Source organism: Plutella xylostella, chromosome 31 (genome assembly GCF_932276165.1).
Source record: "Plutella xylostella chromosome 31, ilPluXylo3.1, whole genome shotgun sequence".
NCBI lineage: Eukaryota > Metazoa > Arthropoda > Insecta > Lepidoptera > Plutellidae > Plutella > Plutella xylostella.
The window spans coordinates 2,775,441-2,795,175 of NC_064011.1; the positions used below are offsets into that span (position 1 = coordinate 2,775,441).

The 19,735-nt window shown below is 37.8% G+C and overlaps 1 protein-coding gene across 1 annotated transcript; it reads right to left on the bottom strand.

Moving 5' to 3' along the window:
- Positions 1 to 9,733: 9,733 nt before the first annotated feature.
- Positions 9,734 to 12,316, bottom strand: LOC105388064. The gene is made up of 3 exons (XM_048632201.1): positions 12,053 to 12,316; positions 11,071 to 11,175; positions 9,734 to 10,299 (listed from the first exon to the last, which is right to left on the bottom strand). The coding sequence occupies exons 1-3, from the start codon at positions 12,218 to 12,220 to the stop codon at positions 9,880 to 9,882; spliced, it is 693 nt and encodes a 230-aa protein (XP_048488158.1). The 5' UTR covers positions 12,221 to 12,316; the 3' UTR covers positions 9,734 to 9,879.
- Positions 12,317 to 19,735: the final 7,419 nt, after the last annotated feature.

Consider the following 19,735-nt stretch of genomic DNA (forward strand, 5'->3'; position numbering starts at 1 on the left):
GTTCGAGGCTAAGCTCATCTCTTAAGCTTCTGATAGCAAAGCATGCTGAACTAATTGAACCCTCTATTGATATAAGCTCCTGCTTCCAGTTCAGGAATGTGTCAATGGTAACACCTAAGAACTTGACTTCTTCAACCAAACCGATCTTATCTCCATTGAACTCAATATCCAGCGTATCATGATTTCTGGCTGTGTTTCTGAAGATAATAGCACTAGTTTTATTTGGGTTCAAGTGGAGATTGTTGCTACTGAACCATGTATCGAAAGCTCTGAGAGCTGCTCTAACGTTTTGATTCAGTGTGTTAAGGTCGTCAGCATACAGTACCGCGTTTGTATCATCTGCGTATAAAACTAATTCAATATTTGGGATATTTCGGTACATATAGCTGATGAGATCATTTGTGAAGGTGATGAAGAAGATTGGGCCCAGAATTGATCCCTGAGGAACACCTCTCGTCACCTTAACCATTTTAGACTTAACAACCCTTTCTGTGCCGTTGTCGTCACATTTTAATTCAACAAATTGATGTCTATTTTGTAAATAATTTTTAAATATGTCAAACGCTTGTCCTCTTACTCCGTAGTGTTCTAATTTAGTTAGTAATATTGAGTGGTCGACTGTGTCAAAAGCTGCACTTAAATCTAGAAATAAACCAAGCACCTTCTTACGATCGTTCAGCTTTTTTATAGTGTCGTCGACAAGAGACTCAATGGCATCTATTGTACCAACTCCCTTCTGATAGCCAAACTGTCTATAGTTTAATACCTTGTTGGTATTTAAGTGTACTATCAGTCTGTGTTTGAGTAGTTTTTCATACAGTTTGGATAAGGTTGGTAGCAATGAGATCGGTCTATACTTTTTTGGGTCAGTTCTAGAGCCTTTTTTAAAAATCGGTAGTATTTTAGCAATTTTTAACTGTTCTGGAAATATAATATGTTCCATACAGTTGTTAAAGAAGATAGCCAATGGTTCAGCCAAGATATCGATATTTTCCTTTATGACGCTTATAGGTATATCATCGTAACCACATGACCACTTGTTTTTCATTTTGGCTACTAATTTTATAAGCTCCTCTGACGTGACAGTTTTAAGATGCATGTTTTGTTCTACTCTATCTGTGCTGTCTATAAGTATGGAATGTGATGTATTAAAATTTTCTGTAACTACTTGTTCACTATTGTCAAAAACTTTACTAAATAAGTCTACAATTATTTTAGGGTCATCTATAATCCTATTTTCTTCTTTAAGTATTATTTTTTCTTTTGCTTTTTGTATTTCTTTGTTCCGATGTTTGTTGATTACTTTCCATATTGATTTTGATGAAAATTCTGATTTGGAAAGTTCTTTCGTGACAGTGTTCTTTTTTAGTGCCCGTATAACCTTACGATAAAGTGAAATGTATCTGTGCTTGTATTGTAATACCGATTCATCATTGGTTCGGTTTCCGGAACCTAAGAAACGCTTCATTTTGCTGGAAACCCTTAAACCTTTTGATATCCACTGAATCTTGTTTTCCTTATTCAGGTGAATTTTCTTCGTCCGCTTAACAAAGCTGCAATTGAATATTTCTGAGAATCTGTGTAAAAATCCGTTTATGCCAAGCGAATTCCAGTTTTGGTTCTGAATTTTACTCCTGAAAGTATTATTATTTTTAGTACTGAAAACTCTTTGCTCTTTGTAAATATATTGACTGTTACCATTGCGGCTGGCGGAAGAAGCTGAAGTCTTGTATGTGGCTGTGATACCTGCGTGGCCATCTGCCATATTGTTATGGTCAATTTTAATATTCAGTATGTCATCATTAGGAAGGTTTGTCAATACGTTGTCAATGCACGATTGTGAGTTGTTACGAATAAAAGTTACATCATCAATGAGCGGTCTAAAATTAAAACAAGTCAAGAGATTCAAAAAGTCATTCTTATGGTTACTATCCGCTAAAAGATCTACGTTAAAATCGCCCACGAGGATGACCCTCTTGTTGAAAAAGTGTTCCATTAGTGATTCCAACTTATTCATAAAACAGTCGAAGTTCTTGTCAGAAGGTGTACGGTACAAGCATAGGATATGTAAGTTCGTATCATTATCCTTTATGCCACAGATTTCAAAGCAATCCATTTTATAAAACTTTTTTCAAATTTCGAGTTCTTCAAATTTACAACTTTGGTGACCTAATATAAGAGAACCACCTCTAGACTTAATCACTCTGTGATTATATGAGGCCATATGGTAATTGTTAATATTAAAAAGTGGAGCTGAAAATTTATTTAGAAAGTGCTCTGTCATGCAAACGTACATAGGTTGGTCCTTCAGACAGTTAATATATAATTCAAATTCATCCTTTTTATTATTAATACTACAGACATTTTGATAAAATATGTGAACATTTTTTATGTTAGGCTTTACATTATTTTCAACAGCGAAAAAATTCTTCACTTGTTTGAGTACTGGCCGAATGATAGTTTACAATATTTGTTTGTGTACATACACTGCTAGAATATAAACTCTCCTGTTTTTTCTTATACATTATAAATTTGTTCATATATTCTATTTTTAACGTTTGTCGAAGGAGAAGCCTACATGCGTGAATACGGTGAAACATTTTTGGGTTTTCGCTGTGATAATCAATCAGATCAGCATACATAACATTATCAAACAGACAACATATTTGGTGAAGTACTGTATTGAGACTGTATTCATCTATGCACATATTCCTGCATACATTACCCACTATCACGTTAGTATGTGTAAGTAAGGATAATGAATGCTTTAGATTTGACTCTAGGGATCTGATGTTGGAGTCGTGTGATCCTGCTAGAATAATTACATAGTCAGATTTAGTTAAATTTTTACATTGTGATACACAAGACATCAAAACCTGTTCCATGTTAGCATTTTGTTTTATCATAGAACATACTATATAATTATTCCCTACTAGCTGTTGTAAGATTTGTCGCATATGTCTCCCTTTTTCGTCAGCGAACAAAAATATTTTTCGCTTATCTAGCGAATTGGGAGACTGTTTTGTCTTGTCACCACTGTGATATGTTTGGTTTTGTAAAATATTTGCCGGGATATGCTCCGATGTGTTTGGGCTCGTTATGTCTACGATACTAGCGACGTCTGGATACTTTTTGCTGCAATGGTATGTTCGAGATTTTTTGTTCTCGTTGATGAAAGCTGGTAGTTGGGATTCTGTACTTTTGCGATACAATTCCATAAGTGCATTGTTACTAAGTTGATTTGGTGATGTTTTTGGTATTCCCATTTTTGTGGTAGTTGCAATTTGTTTCCTAAATTGCGGGGAGCAAAACTTTAAAGGTGTGGAGCATTTAGAGGATGGTCCTGGAGAATGGCACACTGTTTTATACCTTTTTATAGTAGTTTCACAATCTATTAGTTTCTGTTTAAGAGCAACGTTTTCGCTGTTGAGATTATCGATTTCGTTATTTGCAACATTCAACTCTAGTGTTAATTTTTCAAGCTCAGGAAGCTCAGGAAACCTACATATATAGGTTTAGCACGTCTAGATATGTGAACCCACCAACCCGCAGTGGACCAGCGTGGTGGGGAATGGTCCAAACATAGGAAGGCAGTTTAGACCTTGGGGATATCACAAAGATTCCATTCGAGAGAGCCAGGTGCAGGTACCTACACCCCCACAGAGAATAGAATAGAATAGAGTATATTTCTCTAACGAGAAGGCCAGAACAGTTATGCCATGAGCTGTCTAACGAACAGACCTTGATTACTGGCAAGACAGTGCTTTTGCCTCGGTTTGCAGACTTTAGTATTACTATTCTGCCTAACTGTTCTGCCCTAATGAGAAGTTTCCATAGTATTTTCAATAAAAAAAACAGAAAAGGAGCCATATACTTACACCTCTGCATATCCATACTCTGCGTAGGTAGCCATAACTGATTAATTAATATACCTACACGTATTATTAACTAATGCCTAAGTATCGGTAATGCGTTCCAGTTCTCACTTGACCAATCTTATCCAATTAAGGCAGTTCTCCCATTTTAGCGTAAGAATTAATTGGCTCCGGTGTATTAACACTCCTGTGTAGTGTAACATGTTTTAAACTAGCTTTTCCCGCGAACTTCGCATGTGAGTTTATTAAAAAATGTTGTAGAGTGTTGCAAGGAACTTTAAACTAAACCTCAAATTCATATAGATCAAAAATAACTTCGAAACATACGAGTTTCGACTCTTTACGTCAGTCAAAAACTTTAAATTCGTATATCACAACGTCAGTTTTAAACCTATTGTAAAGTGTCAAAAAGCTCTATGAATTCGGGGGTAAATCTATGCCTGTCTCTTTCTGTCTATATACTGTCAAAGCAAGGCAGCAATACATTTAAGGTCGACATAAGCTTAAAGCTCATTTGTGTAACTGTCATTGACATATATATTACTAGCGTAAGGACAGGGCCTCCCACTCAAAAAAATGGCACCCGCGCGTTGGCCCTAAAATCGTAATTTTAGGGCCAACGCTCCTCAGTCGACAGTTGTCTGTGGCCGAGAGATGGTCTTGTGAATCTTGTGATAAATATGTAGTTGTGTTGTGAAAGGCTGCAAAAACCATTATACGAAGGTCAAAAAGAAACATCGAATATCGTATCGTCGGTAATTACCATTAAATTAAGTAATAAACACATTATAAAGTGATAATTATTTTACTACCAAAGTCAACAATGGCCGCGCGCTATAACCTTATGCGGACGTCATTTTTTGTTGACTATCCTCCGAGAACATTTTCTTGTTGCACACACTTACTTTTTGGAGCGTGATTTTTAGTCCATTTGTACGGGACGCTCTACAGGTCTACAGTTTTAATTTTAGTAGTTGGATTTGTCTTAAATTATTGATATGGCGCCTGCAAATAATAAAACAATGTCCGGGATGGTAAATTATTAACGCACGTACAAGGTTACGTCGTCAAGATAGTTGCTAGGCACTGACATAGTTCAAACAAATTATGACAGATAACAGTTATTTTGCTTGTATGAAGAAGGTTTGAGTAAAATGTTCTGAAGGGCCTATCCTTCCTTTTGAAATCATTGGTAACTGTATAATATTTTATTAAAACTGTAACTTACATAACTACTAGCTACAATTCAAAGGTCGTCTTGTTCGTATTGAATAAAATGAATATTAAAATCAGCCAGTCAGTCAATCTTTGTTTTTATGTATGCATTCTACTTATTTCATATACCTACTTACATTATATAAATGTTGCATTAATTCAGTATTTATGGCGAGTATGAGGGCCCTGAGCTTCGGTTTATATTTATTTTCATGTTTAACTTTAATCTCAGGATTATCTTTGGATGATGAATCGGTAAGCATACTGTTATTTTTTAACTTATTTGAAAAACCGTCTTCAACATCTGGTTTGCTTTTTAGTGTAAAGGTGTGGATACAATTTAGGATACAATTTCTAGAATAGTTCATTATTATCATCAGCATACATATAGCAGTCCACTGCTGGACGTGGGCATCTCCCAAAGCATGCCACGCCACTGGGTGCGTTCTATAGCATTCCGCATCCAATGATTAACTTTCACAAATCGTCACTCCATCTAGCCAGACGGCCTCCTACACTACGTTTGCCTAGTCTCCACTCCAAAATATTTCATAAATATATCGTAAATTTCCTGCTAAAAGAAAATAAGCTTCTAATATCAGTGATATCAACCCAAGAGTCGCAGGGGTCAATTATCCCATAAGCCACCATATTTTTTTTTCTTTAGTAGGCAAATTTATTGAGTTCATCATCATCACGACCCATCACATCCTTACTGCTGGGGCACGGGTCTCCTTCCAATGAAGGAAGTGTTTTAGGCCTAGTCCACCACACTGGCCTAGTTCGGGTTGGTGGACCCCAATGTTTATTGAGTTACATTCATTGAGTTAGTTGATAAAATCAAGGATCATTTTACTATTTATTTTGAACATAAGCTCACGAACGATTAGCTCAGCATTTAATTATGTCGCACCTGGATGGACCCACTCGGGAGTCAAACCGGTAACATCTAGGTAATGAATTAAAGACTCGACTTTAAACTTTCTACAGCCCTCAAAAACTCAAGACCATAACTTTTTAATATATAGAAATGGTCAATTCAGACTAAATTCTGAGCAAAGTGTATTTAAAAAGAAGAATAAACATCTAAGTTATTATACAAGCACTGATAAAAACAAAAGGACCTTTAAAAATAACCATGAATATGACAACGTTAACAAAACTGGTAAAATATACAGAATAACGAGTTTAAAGACAAAAAATGAGAGAAGAAGAAGTATTTCGAACGACCTAGAATTATTGACAAACAACACAGTCGAAAAAAAAGTGAGTACTGAATCTATACCTAATCTGAAAAATTCAAGTATCATTAATGTACCAAAAAATACTTCAAAAATTCTGACTGATGAACCAAGTCATGAAAAAGAAACAAAATTGATAAGGATCTTCAAAATAAAAGATGATGACAATTTAAAGAATAAAAGTATTATTGAAGAAGAAAAGTCAAGTACTGTAAAAAAAGATCTATTACAAACGATAGCAAAGCCAAACGATGAGTCCAATAATATTGAACAAGAAGTCTCGGCCTCAACAAATGAAAATATAAATAGTTCCGATGCATTTAGTAAAGATTTTAAAATTAACAAGGTACTGGATGACTTTCCTCAAAGCAGGAGAACGTTTCTGGGTTTGAAAAAACTTTTGGAATTGGAAAAACTATTGGATCTGAAAATACTTGAAAAGAACCCAAAGCAACCTCAGGAAAGCCCCCCAGTTAATATTAAAGGTAAATAATTTACACATACAAGGATTACATAAATTTTCCAGCGAACTATAAGGTTTCCCAATTTGTTTACCTTTAAGTAAGATAGATAGCATAAAAGTTAATTGCTGCAATAGTATGCTGAATCATCCCGATTGCATCATGATTTACACGGCGACCTGTAAATTCGTACGTAAATAGGTTAGGATTTAGATTAGGATTAAGTTTAAGAAATTAAAATACCGTTAAGGTAAGCGTCCACCTTTCGACATCGTTCGCAGTGGACGCATCGCATTCAGTATTATTTGTATTCAGTATTGAAATTCACACAAACGCGTCCACTTCATTGGCATTGCCTACCCCGTTTCTCCATAAATTTATGAAAATCTGTTTGATCCTATACGTACGATACCGATAGCTAGACGCTTATTTTTAAAGACTTCTGTAAACGTATGTTCAGACCAGAAGTTCCACATCTTTGCGTTCGCTGAAAACGCTCACAGAAAATGCCCTGAAACCACTAGCAGACACAATTACAGTACGTAAACTTGTCACCAGCGCGGGCTAAATGGTTAACTTTTGAGTCCTGCGGTTTCGGACTAATGCCCCAACTTAACCGAAACTGTCGTTGGGAGTGGCGAATCTGAAATTACGAGTTCGCGGGAAGACGGATGGAGTAATAGCGTTAGAACTTACGGCGTTTGAAGTCCATTTAGGGATTGTAGTTAATCAAATCTAGAATGTAAAAAGGCCTGGTTTTGTATCTACTTACCTACATCAATTTTTAAACATGCGCACAGAAAAAATGGGATGGTATAAGGTGGGCATAGATGAAATGCTCTCTTTTTATGTGTGTCGAGGGCTTTTGTGCAATCGTGATCCGTGTTAAAAGATTGAAGTACTCACTTAAATAAGTAGTTACTTATAGGTATAATTTAGTTTATTATTCATTAATTTTAGATTAGTCGATTTACATAAATAGTTTTGATTTACACTTAAGTGTATAAGCGAATGCTATTCCTTTACTTAATAATAAGATGTGCTTGCCTATTTTTTGTAGTGTTTGCCTTATAGCGCGCATAAGGTTAAGTCGGTAGTGTCCAGCGACTTTAATTTTATACAACTCCTGATTTCAGAGAATAAAAAGAAAAATAATACAACCAGCCCGCGACCAGTTTCAAACATTACACATGGTTGTGCAAGAAGAAACAAGCAACAACCATCGTTGGATCTATTTCCGGAAACAACCATCAAAGGAAACAAGTCGGTGGAAACAAAACCTAATGTTGAATTATATCCTACTTTTGAAGATCCATCAGCCCAAACCAATAAAACATCAGCGATAGGCCCAGGGCTTTCCCAGCTACCACTGAACTATGTCCCGGGCTTTCTTCAAAATCTAACAAGTCAAAAACCACCTAACGTTAACATTCCTGTAATCAAAAGTTTGCCATTTGGTAACAACAGATTTCCGTCTTTTTCAAGGAACGGGGTCAACAATTATTATCGTCCAATCCATCCCAATTTTGGTCCACCCACATTACAGCCTGCTAACATGCAGTCAGTTAGAGCACCTAATTATCTTCCCAATGCAATGCCATATCAGCCAAATGCTCAAATGCCATATCAAAGCATTGGAGATACTCTTTACCAGACGCAAAGTAAATTACCGTTTCTTCAAAACTTGCCGTATCCTATAAAAAGAGATGTCTTACGAAACCTGTTACAAATAGTTTCAAACGAAATCTGACGAGCTTGTTTTTTAGTGTAGGTCTACTATCGGTCGGAAACGGGGGCCCTATCGCGAAGTCAAAACGAAGTAATTAGTGTCAAATTCAACACATTTTGAATCCGAAAATCGTTGACAAGTTCGCGATAGGTACACAAAACTTTGGGAGTACATTACTAGGTATACTAAGCCGAAACCTACATGTGCAGCATGTTATATCTAAGCCCGAAACTGAAATCAGAATTTCAAAATTACATTCCGGTACACAAAACTTTGGGAATACATTACGGCACTTTACATTAATCACTACTGGTAATTTAATTATACTTAAAACTTGTAATATACAATATACATATACCTATAACAATCAGCTCTGCTCTTTCTGTTCCTGTAAGTAGGTACCCTTCTTTTTTTAATCTCATAGTACAGTTTAGTTGAGTGGAAGTGTATGTAGACGGTCTTAAATATATTATATACCTATTTTTTATGTATGTATATTACGTGGTGTGTATAATGTACTATGTAGGTAAGCATAGGTTTAAATAATAAACATAATGAGAAGTACACAAGTTCATTAAAACTGTCGAAGATTGAAATCAAATTAAAACACTGTTTATAACGTGGAAGAGTCTGTTTAATTGTTTATTATTGCCACGAAATATTATTTAAATAATATTATAGTACGACAAACAACAGGGTTTTAGAGCGTTTAAGCAAAGTATTCAGCAAGCTGTGAAGTTTTGACCCAACTCTATTTTTGGCTTGGGACGCTTCCTGAAAAAGGTAAGAGTTAAGAGTTATTGTTTACTAGCTGTTCCCGCGCGCTGCGCTTCGCCTTAAAATGTTTTCCCGTGGGAATTCCGGGATAAAAAGTAGCCTATGTTCTTTCACAGTGTCTAGACCGTATGTATACCAAATTTCATTCAAATCCGTTCAGTAGTTTTGGCTTGAAAGAGTAACAGACAGACAGACACAGTTACTTTCGCATTTATAATATTAATAAATATAAATAGTATAAATATAGTTAGGATTAGGATGATATCGGTGTGGTGTGTGAGAACAAATAGTTCTTCAAAATAGTGCTACAATGAAATTCGCTATATACCTACCTACCTATAGGTAGTAGGTACTACTACGAGTTTTGGGGTGTATTATTGTGTTTCAGGAAACGTTAGAAGTAAGGGAATACCGGAACACATGTACCTACTATTTGGTTAGTAAATGAAAGCCTATCGACTGCCGGAACTCTGACGGAAAACCTCATTTCTGATACGATCCATCAGAGAAACCCCAAGCATAGCTCTCTCCATAGCACGCTGAGCGACTTTAAATCGGCGGACCAGTCCTACCGTCAGTGTCTACGTCTCTGCATCATACTTCATCACTGGCAAGACGTACTGGTTGAAGACTTTTGTCTTCAGGCTCTGAGGAATGGCCGAGGAGAACATCGACGAATTTTCCCGAATGCAGCCCAACCCAGTTGGATGCGCCTTGCAGCCTCCTTGTCGAAGTTGCTTCTGCCTAGCCGAATAGTCAGCCGAATAGTGTAAATAATGGTTAAATAAAATACTAGCTACTAATTTATATACTTTGCTTTTTTTGGTACTTGCCAGCACATGAGGATTATGATTATCACTCAAATCTTCATATACAGTATCAGAACCAGAATCTTCACTATTTTCATCGACGTTTCGTTTAATTCCTGAACGTGAAGGATACGAAGCGGGATTTAGAACATCAATAATTCCGTCTTCCTTGTAGTAACTGTCCCAGTAATTCTATAAACAATATACACTCACAAACATCTCTGAATACCTAAAGTCCGTTTTTTTTTATCTCAGATACTAAATTGACAGATTCTGAACAGTTCATCAACAGTCGATTGTCCCGAAAATATAACGATACGTCACTTAATCGCAGGACTTATTATCTATCAAATTATGTATCTGAGATAAAAAAAACAGACTGTAGTTAGCACAGCAGTAATAAAATAGGCACGAGGATATTTGAAAAAAAGTTGAGCAACGAATTAGAGTGTTATCTTTCTATAGGTAAGTACATTAATACCTACCAAAAGTCTACCAGCTATCATTGATATCAGCCGGTAATCATCCGTTGCTGGACATAAGCCTCTCTCAAGGACATAACTCTGTCCTCGTCATTCCTCATCCAGCCTCTACCGGCTACTGGTCTAAGGTCGTCGGTCCAGCACGACGGCGGGACATGCTACACTGGTCTGAAGGCCTAGCACAGAGTGCAGGACGCACACGCAAAGTCGGACGCACACAAAAGTTTTGCGCCGCGTTCGCTCTTGACTGAGCGCGTTGCAAAACTTTTGTTACGACTTGACGTTGACTGTCTTGCGACTTTGCTAGGCCTTCTGTTCATGCTAGAGATCTCGTCCATACCCCACCGGTCTTCGGATCTTAGACCAAGTAGAAATAACCCAGAGCAAGTTCATAAAGACAGGCTAAGCATAAGCCTCGGCCTCGTTTAGCGGGAGATGATGAAGGTATCTACAATGTTTACTAATATATTATGATACTTACACCGCTTCTAAGAGCTTTCTTATCGACCACAAACTCATCGGGATTGACAGCTGGTGGCATTAATGCTGCCTGCTCAGCCACTTGAAGAACTACGTCCAAAGGAGCCTGAAAACAAACCGATTTTAATTGTTCGGAGCAGGAGCGGTGGTAGCTCAGTAGGGTAAGTGTCCGCTTCTCACGCCACAGATGCGGGTTCGAATCCCGGTGCTGACATGTACTTACCATCAGTTTTTCTGAATTTAAGTACCTAAATGTGCCATCACTCATACAGTGAAGGAAAACCTCTTGGGGAAACCTGCACATCAACATTTAGCACATCTAGATATCACGTGAACCCACCAACCCGCAGTGGACCAGCGTGGTGGGAAGTGGTCCAAGCTTAGGAAGGCAGTTTAGATCTAGGGGATATGCGATAAGGCCGCCTATTGTACATTAGTTCTAGTCTATACGTATGTTATTTGTATGTCTGATATTTATGTGGTGTTCAAAAAAAAACAAAAAAAAAACACGCACTCACGCCTTGTACTAATGTACTCCCTTGCGGGGTAGGCAGAGGTGCATTGCTGCCAACACCCACCCACTTTTCACCAGAGTGTTATGTTAGTCCCAATGTAATAGGGGGCGGGCTATTGCCATTTTACGGGCACATCCAAGACCCGAGAACAAATATCTGTGTTTAAACAAATATCTACCCCAGCCGGGAATCGAACCTGGGACCATCGGCTCAGTAGTCAGGGTCACTAACCACTAAGCCATTCGGTCGTCATGTGGTGTTCAATAAAGCAACATTCTATTATATTTTATTCTATATGCACAAAATTTCCATTCGATAGATCAAGATGTAGGAACTGACAACCCTACAGAGAATAAGTAAAATAGAATTGTTTAGGATGTCCTCCTGAGTCATCCCGTTACAGCTTACTATTCCATTTTTGTTGTCTGTAAGTACCTACTTATATTTATTAAATTCATCTTTACCAACCTCTATTGGTACAATTATATTATCAGCTCTTCTGCTCAAATCGTCATATTTATTGGGATATTCGTAATGTCGGTTGGAAGTGAACAAGTCAGCCATGTTTCCAGCTAAAACTTCTTTGTCATAGTGTGGGTGTTTATACTCTGGAATCTCTTCTTTGGGTTCAAACATTGGATCATTTTGTGGTACATTCACCGTGACAATTAATTCATCTGATTTAGGATGTTCTGCATTAACTAGCTGAAATTGTGAATATTTAGTAAGTATCCGGGTGTAAAAAGTATAAGTACTGTACCTATTGAAATCGGTATCGGCATATCGGTTCGTTTTACTTAGCCTATTGTAGTTTGATTATTATTTTTTAAGGATTCTTTAGTGCCAATTTCTCCATTCTCGGTTCGAGCATAACCAGGAGGTAGTGGTTAACTTTTGACACATCAGTCATGAATTTTATATGGAGATGACGTTATTTATTTATCGTATGGCTTTACTGGTTACATAAAATAATATTAAAATAAGAATTTATACAGGTCACTAAAAACTACAATTATTAAAATATGCAGTAGCGCTGCTGGTGAGGTTGATGAAGTCATCGGCAGGTCCGGCATATTTTGTGATAGGACACTCGAAGACGATGTGGTCTATGGTCTGCTGTGGGTGTCCGCATTCGCAAGCTGCTGACTCGCTCCGCCCCCACTTATGCCAGAGGTATGCACAGTTGCCTACTCCTGTTCGCAGGCGGTTAAGTCGGCACCAGACACTCCGCGGTTCACAGAAGCCAGCTGGGCGTTGGGTTGTGGTTGGTACAAATAGTTTGCGAGATGGTGGGTTTTCGCTCCATTCACTTCTCCACGCATCGCCAGCTTTCCACGAAGGGTTGTATGCGTGGAAGCTTTTGGCAGGAGGGTCACGTGACTTAGCCGTGTCTTTTTTAAGGGCTCAAGATCCTCGTCGATTGGCAGGGTAGGGTTTCCCAGGATCTTAACCATCTCACGGTTGAGGCAGGCTTCACGGCGAAATGACGTTTAATTTATAAATCAATCCCTGTCGGTTAGATAACCGACAATGGAGAAATTGGCACTTAGACTGGTATTATTACTACGTATTTGAGCATGATATATATGGCTGATAAGTAGTTATGTATACAGGGTGCTTATTTATTAGTTATCATCTTGTTGGCAGTACCTACTCAGTCAGAATGTATGGAACAGCTGTTTTATTTTTCCCGATTTCAGAGTAGGTCCCATAATTAAGTTATACAGTATGACGACTAGAAGCACCTGCCAACGGGATGATCACTAATGATTGAGCACCATGTATAGTCAAATGCGATTCTAGATTTTTGATTAGGTACTGATAGCCTATTAATTATACCTCATTACTCTACCCAAACAAAAAACCTCGCCTAATATTCTTGATATTATTGAAACTCATGAAAATCCTTGAAAACTCTTCCTTACCTCCAATAAAAAAACAATATTTACAAGAGAGCATAGTTGAATCAATTTCATAATAATATGGAACACAATATAACTGCTCACTAAAGCCGCCAAAGCAAATTCATAATAAAAATAGGTAGTTACGTTAGTACCTATGCCTACCTAGAGTTTTTTAATGCTTTGACTTTCAAATGAACATAAAAATATTAATTGAAATTTAAGTTAGGTACATTCAGTCATCATACCTACCTATAACTATGTATACCTACCTAGTTATTCATAGGTACAAGATATATCCTTAATCAAAATTTTTCATCATCTTATCATCATCATCATCATTCGTCATCAACCGAACATATTGGCCTCATAACTCGTCATTCTGAACAACTTCTGCAACATCAGTAGGTATCTCATCCACATCCAATGCACTTAGGTGCCCTGCCCCTCTGGTTCTTTTATCCTATCCTATACCTACCTACCTGCCTAAAGCCTATACCCTAATACCCTAAGTAAACTAACGACTAAGTATTTAAGTAAGTAGGTACTTATTTATATTCTTAAGCATAGTAACGACTCTTTCTCCGGTCTCTATCATCGTCAACCAATGCTGGACTTAGACCAACATTATTAAATTATGATAATTAAACGAATTGTAGATGCCGAAATGAAGATGCTGCGCTGAGCTGGTGATAAAGTGCAAAATTAGCACATCAGAGGGTTCTTCTAAGTCGCACCAATCGCAGAGAAGCTAAAGGAAACCCGACTGAGGTGGTTTGGGCATGTCATAACATGCCCAAACCACCTCAGTCGGGTTTCCTCGGGGAGGCGAGAAGATGACTACGCGGTAAAGAAAGCCATGCACATCCCAAGACAATCGAGAGGAAGAGGATGACCACCAGAAACATGGTGGTCCAATATAGAGAAGGAGATGAAAGCCCAAAACCTGACCACATCGACAACCCGGGTTAGAATATCCTGGCAGCGAAGTACGAGGAGGCCAGACCCCAGCTGAACTGGGAAGAGGGCAGGAGAAAGAAGAAGAAAACGAACTGTAGGTGCCAAGACCAAGCCCTCTAGGGTCCCTCTAGGCAACCACTCGGCTGTCCCATTTAAAAAAAACGGGTCTTTGATTTATATATTATTTTAGGCGATTCCGCACAAAACTGCATTGTCAGAATATCAAAAAACCGCTTAGAAACGAAAATAAAATTTCTAAAAACCTAGTAACTCCACCCTGCGAAATCAAAAATGCCACGAAAACCATTTCAAAACATAGTAAGAGCCACCAACCATTTTAAAACACAGTAAGTGAAAATGACTTACTAGGTTTTAAAATGGTCAATGGCGCTTACTAGGTTTTGAAATGATCAGCAAAGGACAATTTTCGTCCGTTAATTTTAGTAAGTCACAAATGGCATACATTATTACTAACACTTTTTTCGAACAAAATATCAGACATTTCAGAACCTGTATCTTTGCACCAATGAGACCTAGAGAGTTGAATTAAAAGTAGAACATAAGTAAATTTTGTCTTCTTTATAAAAGCCATAGGGACCTTTCTCGTCAGAACCTTTCTACTAGCCCTATTTTGCATAAACCAAAAAAAACTCAGACATTGTAAACTAATTTTAGCTCAAAATTTAGGAAATATTGTCTAATTTAAGGCAGCCATAAATAATGTTCGTGTCAGACATGCCTTCTTAATATGGCGATTTGGTTCATTTAGATAAAACTTAAAAATATGCCGGTATTTCAGCTATTACTTAGTGCGGTCGTGTAAAAGTGCTGAAAAATTTGATTTATATTATGTGAAGGATCCAAAACATATAAAAAAATAAAAAACATATAAATTATTACGTTATTATTGCAATTTCAATATACTTTACTTGTGTAATTGTCTAATTGAAGGCAGCCATAAATAATTTTCATGTTAGAGCCTTCTTAATATGGCTATTTAATTCATTTACATAAAACAAAAAAAAAACTTAAAAATATGCCCGTATTTCAGCTATTACTTATAGTGCCGTCGTGTAAAAGTGCTGCAAAATTGGATTTATAATATGTGAAGGATCCCAAACATATAAAAAATGAAATTATTACGTAATTATTGCAATTTCAATATACTTAACTTGTCTTAAATTACACAATAATGGCTCTTACTAGGTTTTGAAATGGTCAGTGAGGGCGGTTTTAGGGTGAGAAAACCATATAAAACCTAGTAAGTGTTTTCTTTTGTGCATTACAGCAACAATTTTAGTTATATTTAAATGAAATAGTATTGTATGTAAAGCCTAGGTTCTGCCGCTTCTTTTAAGCTTACATTTGTTCAGATATCTCTGTCATAGTTTTACCAGGGCATTGAAATGAAGGGACAAAAATGTTTTTTGGCTCTCCTGAACATTTTGTCTCATGGCTGTTACTGTGTTTTAAAATGGGACAGCCGCACTGTTTACTACTATGAAGCCCAGAAAGTAGGTAGGTAAGTAGATGTGGTATGTAGTGTAGGATGCAGGTACTTATCATTTACTTTAGTAGGTATGAAACTAGCGGAGTTGCAATTAATAAATACATAACAAAACCAAAACTAACAGACAAAATAAAACTTACTAAGCTTAGATACTTACCTACTAAGTAAAAGCGGCATTACATCGCTGCACAGCCAGGGAGATTCTCTGCATCAGGTACATACCTATGCCCCAGAGCGGTTGTCATAGCCTCGACTCCTCAAGCGACGACCGATCGCTCTAACGAAGTCCGTTCCTTGTTCACCCCAGACCCCCGAAGTTTACAACGCCAACGGGACAAAGATGTAGGTGGGCATCAACTGCCCGTACAATTACTTATCGTCGCAGTCGTAGAACAGTGACGGATCTGATTTTTTTCGATTTTCGGATTATTGCACATTCTTCTTTAAAATTTCATTATTTACCTATACAACAAAAGTTTTTTTTTTTAAATCTTTTATAATAAGCGAAATACAGAGTCGAACACTGACGGTTTTAATATTTTCGCGTAGAACATGGGTGATTGTGCCGTCCCGTCCATGTTCCGCGGTGACCCTCGCCCCCCGCGACCCGCTCCCGCGCGACGGTTTGTTTGTTCTGTCAGTGTTCTCTGTAGGAGCACATGGAACACGTAATGAGTACTTAAAATGATTTATTGCCATAATTATTATTTAAAAAGTTCTGTTTTCCAAGTAAATATTTTTTTAATACCTACTTCTCCCATAGAACAAAGACGGTCTCTTAAATCCGTCGTTATTCTTGGAACTTTGTTTCAAAAAAATAAAAGCCCTAGTTTTCGCTAAAATCATTGAGAAGTTAGTTATAATTAGGTACGGGTTATTAAAAAAACAATATTGTTTGTTTGTTAAATTTAGTGACGGTATTTCAAATGCGACTATGTTCTTTGTCCTAACTATTGGTGTTTTGTATATACCGTCATTGTTCTATGGATAAGTGGTAGACGTGTGTAGATAACCGTCGTTATTCTTTGGAATTATTTTAGGATACGTCGTTGTTCTTTCATAATATTACGTATTTTCAATGGAAAATAAATAAATTTATGATTTTTCAGTATATTTTTGCTAATTTATTATGTTTTTAAAACAATGTGCTAAAAACAATGTAAAATTATGTACTTAAGTACTTTTTTTGTTGATCAACTCTACTGCCAGAGGCAGGTGACGATGGGAGCACGGTACCATGCGGGTAGGTTTGGAATTATGTTTTTCCAGCCATTTGCATGAGTTACCAAACATACAAACCAAGTCAGCCGTAGAATCCACATCAAACATTAAATTTCTGTATTAACAGCTACCGTTACATCAACTGCAAAGGGAAAGTCTTAGCATCAACCGAATGCTGGTGATTGTCAAACAGCTGAGCAAGCAGCTGAAGCAGTTTGAGAGGATTCTTACATGGCTGCGGATAAGATGTCAGCAATTTCCTTCATTGACTGACCACAATCAGTAAATTCTCTAGTTCTGGGGGTGAATGGCATCGCGGGGGAGTCAACGTGATCGGACAGCAGTGAATTTACTGTTTGCGGGCAGTAAATAATTAAGGAAATCGGTATCATCTTATCCGTAGCTATGTAAGGATCATCTTGAACTGCTTGGGGATGATAATTTTCCTCAGCTGTTTCACAATCACCAGCATTCGATTGATACTGGGGCTTTTCCTCTTAAAAATAGGTGAGCCCACTTTTTTCACGTATTAATTTCAGTAAAAATTCCCCGTAAATTTTGTAATTCTCACATTATACTTACTTCTCCATAAAAATGGTGAGAAATCCGACCTCGGAAACTATAGACCCGTTAGCTTGACATCACACATGTATAAATAATTCACAATCGCATCCGTTTTCTGCTGAACTAACATCAACCATCAGAACAAGCCGGTTTCCGACCTAGTTATTCTACCGCGAACCCTCTATACACGCTCAATCAGATTATTGAAAAGTTCATAGAGCTTAACACACCACTTTACCATGTATTTATTGACTATACAAAAGGTTTCGACAGTATCTACCATCAAGCAATACTTTCCGCCCTTAACACCACAAAATTCATCCAACCTACATCGAACTCGTTGGTACTATCTACATAAACAGCTCAGCCAACGCGAAATTGGAAAAACCTGGTACTGGTCCAACGTTTCCGATTAAAAAGGGTGTCAAACAAGGCGACCCTCGCTGTACACGCTTTACCATTTTCCTCAAAGAGGTCTTCAAGAAGTTGACACAGTCCTGGGAGGACAAGGACATCAATTTCGGAAGTAAAAAATAGTCAAACCTCGGTTTTGCGGACGATATTGCCCTATTCTCCCACTCAACGCCCGAGCTCCAACAAATGTTGCGAGAGCTATCCACGGAAAGCCTTGAAGTTGGACTAAAGGTGAACCGTTCGAAGACAACAGACATGACCAATAGCACGAAACGTAGGGTTGAGGTAGATAGGCAGGAAATACAATATGTCAATGAGTAATTTATTTGGGCGAGATAGCGTCCTTCGTCGTGGGTGCTAAGACCGCCAAACTGAAGTGAGACTGGGCGGCGCACGTCTGTCGTATGCAGCCGGATAGGAAGGGTAAAAATGCTACCAAATGGGTAGCCGATAACGGCCGCCGGCACAGGGGCAGACCCAGAAGAAGATAACGGGATGACCTAGACGTGTTTAGAAGGAACTGGAATGAGGAGGCCATAAACAGGGATAGCTGGAAGATCCAGGAAGAGACCTTTGCCCAGCAAAGGGTCACAAATGTCACAATTGAGTTGGGAAACTCCGTCACATATTCTCCTCGGCCATCCCTGATCAGAGAAGAAGACTTTAATCATTAGAGCCTGAAGACAAAAGTCTTCTTCAACCAGGGCATCTTGCTAGTGATGACGTAATGGGGCAGATAGGTGGGCACTGACGGTAGTACTGGTCCACCGATTTAAAGTCGCTCAGCGTGCTATGCTTGGGGTTTCTCTGATGGATCGTATCAGAAATGAGGGTATCCGTCAGAGGACTAAGGTTACCGATATAGCTGTCAAAATGTGCAAGCTGAAGTGACAGTGGGCCGGCTATATCTGCCGAAGAATCGATAACCGTTGGGGTCGACGAATTCTCGAGTCACAAATAAGGACAACCGTAGGCTGGTAGCCAGTAGTGGCTGGATGAGGAAGCCCAAGGACCGAGTTTTATGGAGCTCCTTGGGAGAGGCCTATGTTTAGCATTGGATGATTATTGACTGATGCTTGGACACAATGGGGTCTTCAAAAAACATTTTATAAAATAATTGTATTTTGTAAAAAAAAAATTAGGACCTAAACAAAAAATAATATAGCGCAATCAGCACCCTCCTAAATAGGTTATTTAAAGATCCGTCTTTGAATTTTTCCATATATTCCCTAAAACAACGACAAAAAGTATAATACGCCATTAGATACGCAATAAAAGTCCGTAAAATAACGACGTATCATATAATGCGTCATAGTAGGATACATAGAACAATGACCTATCTGATTTTTCAGGAAACCTAGACTTATTACTTTTACATTTACAGACTAATTATACAGGCTATATTGCAAAAGTCCATTTGTATAATAATGTGACCAAATTTCAAATGAATTGCTTCAGCCGTTTTCATTTTATCGAACAAAACGTTGTTTAAAAACTTTAACTGGCTCTCCTGTAAAGTTGCTGTTTTGCAGATCCGTCATTGTTCTACGACTGCGACGTTATTATTGCATCTCTGCCTTG

What these genes read in the sequence shown, in the direction of transcription:
- LOC105388064 (XM_048632201.1), bottom strand. Translation starts at nt 12,220, where the DNA reads ATGTTTGAACCCAAAGAAGAGATTCCAGAGTATAAACACCCACACTAT. An exon ending in ATATAATTGTACCAATAGAG is followed by an intron (nt 11,176 to 12,052) that starts GTTGGTAAAGAT and finishes GTTTGTTTTCAG; the next exon opens with GCTCCTTTGGACGTAGTTCT. An exon ending in AGAAAGCTCTTAGAAGCGGT is followed by an intron (nt 10,300 to 11,070) that starts GTAAGTATCATA and finishes TATTGTTTATAG; the next exon opens with AATTACTGGGACAGTTACTA.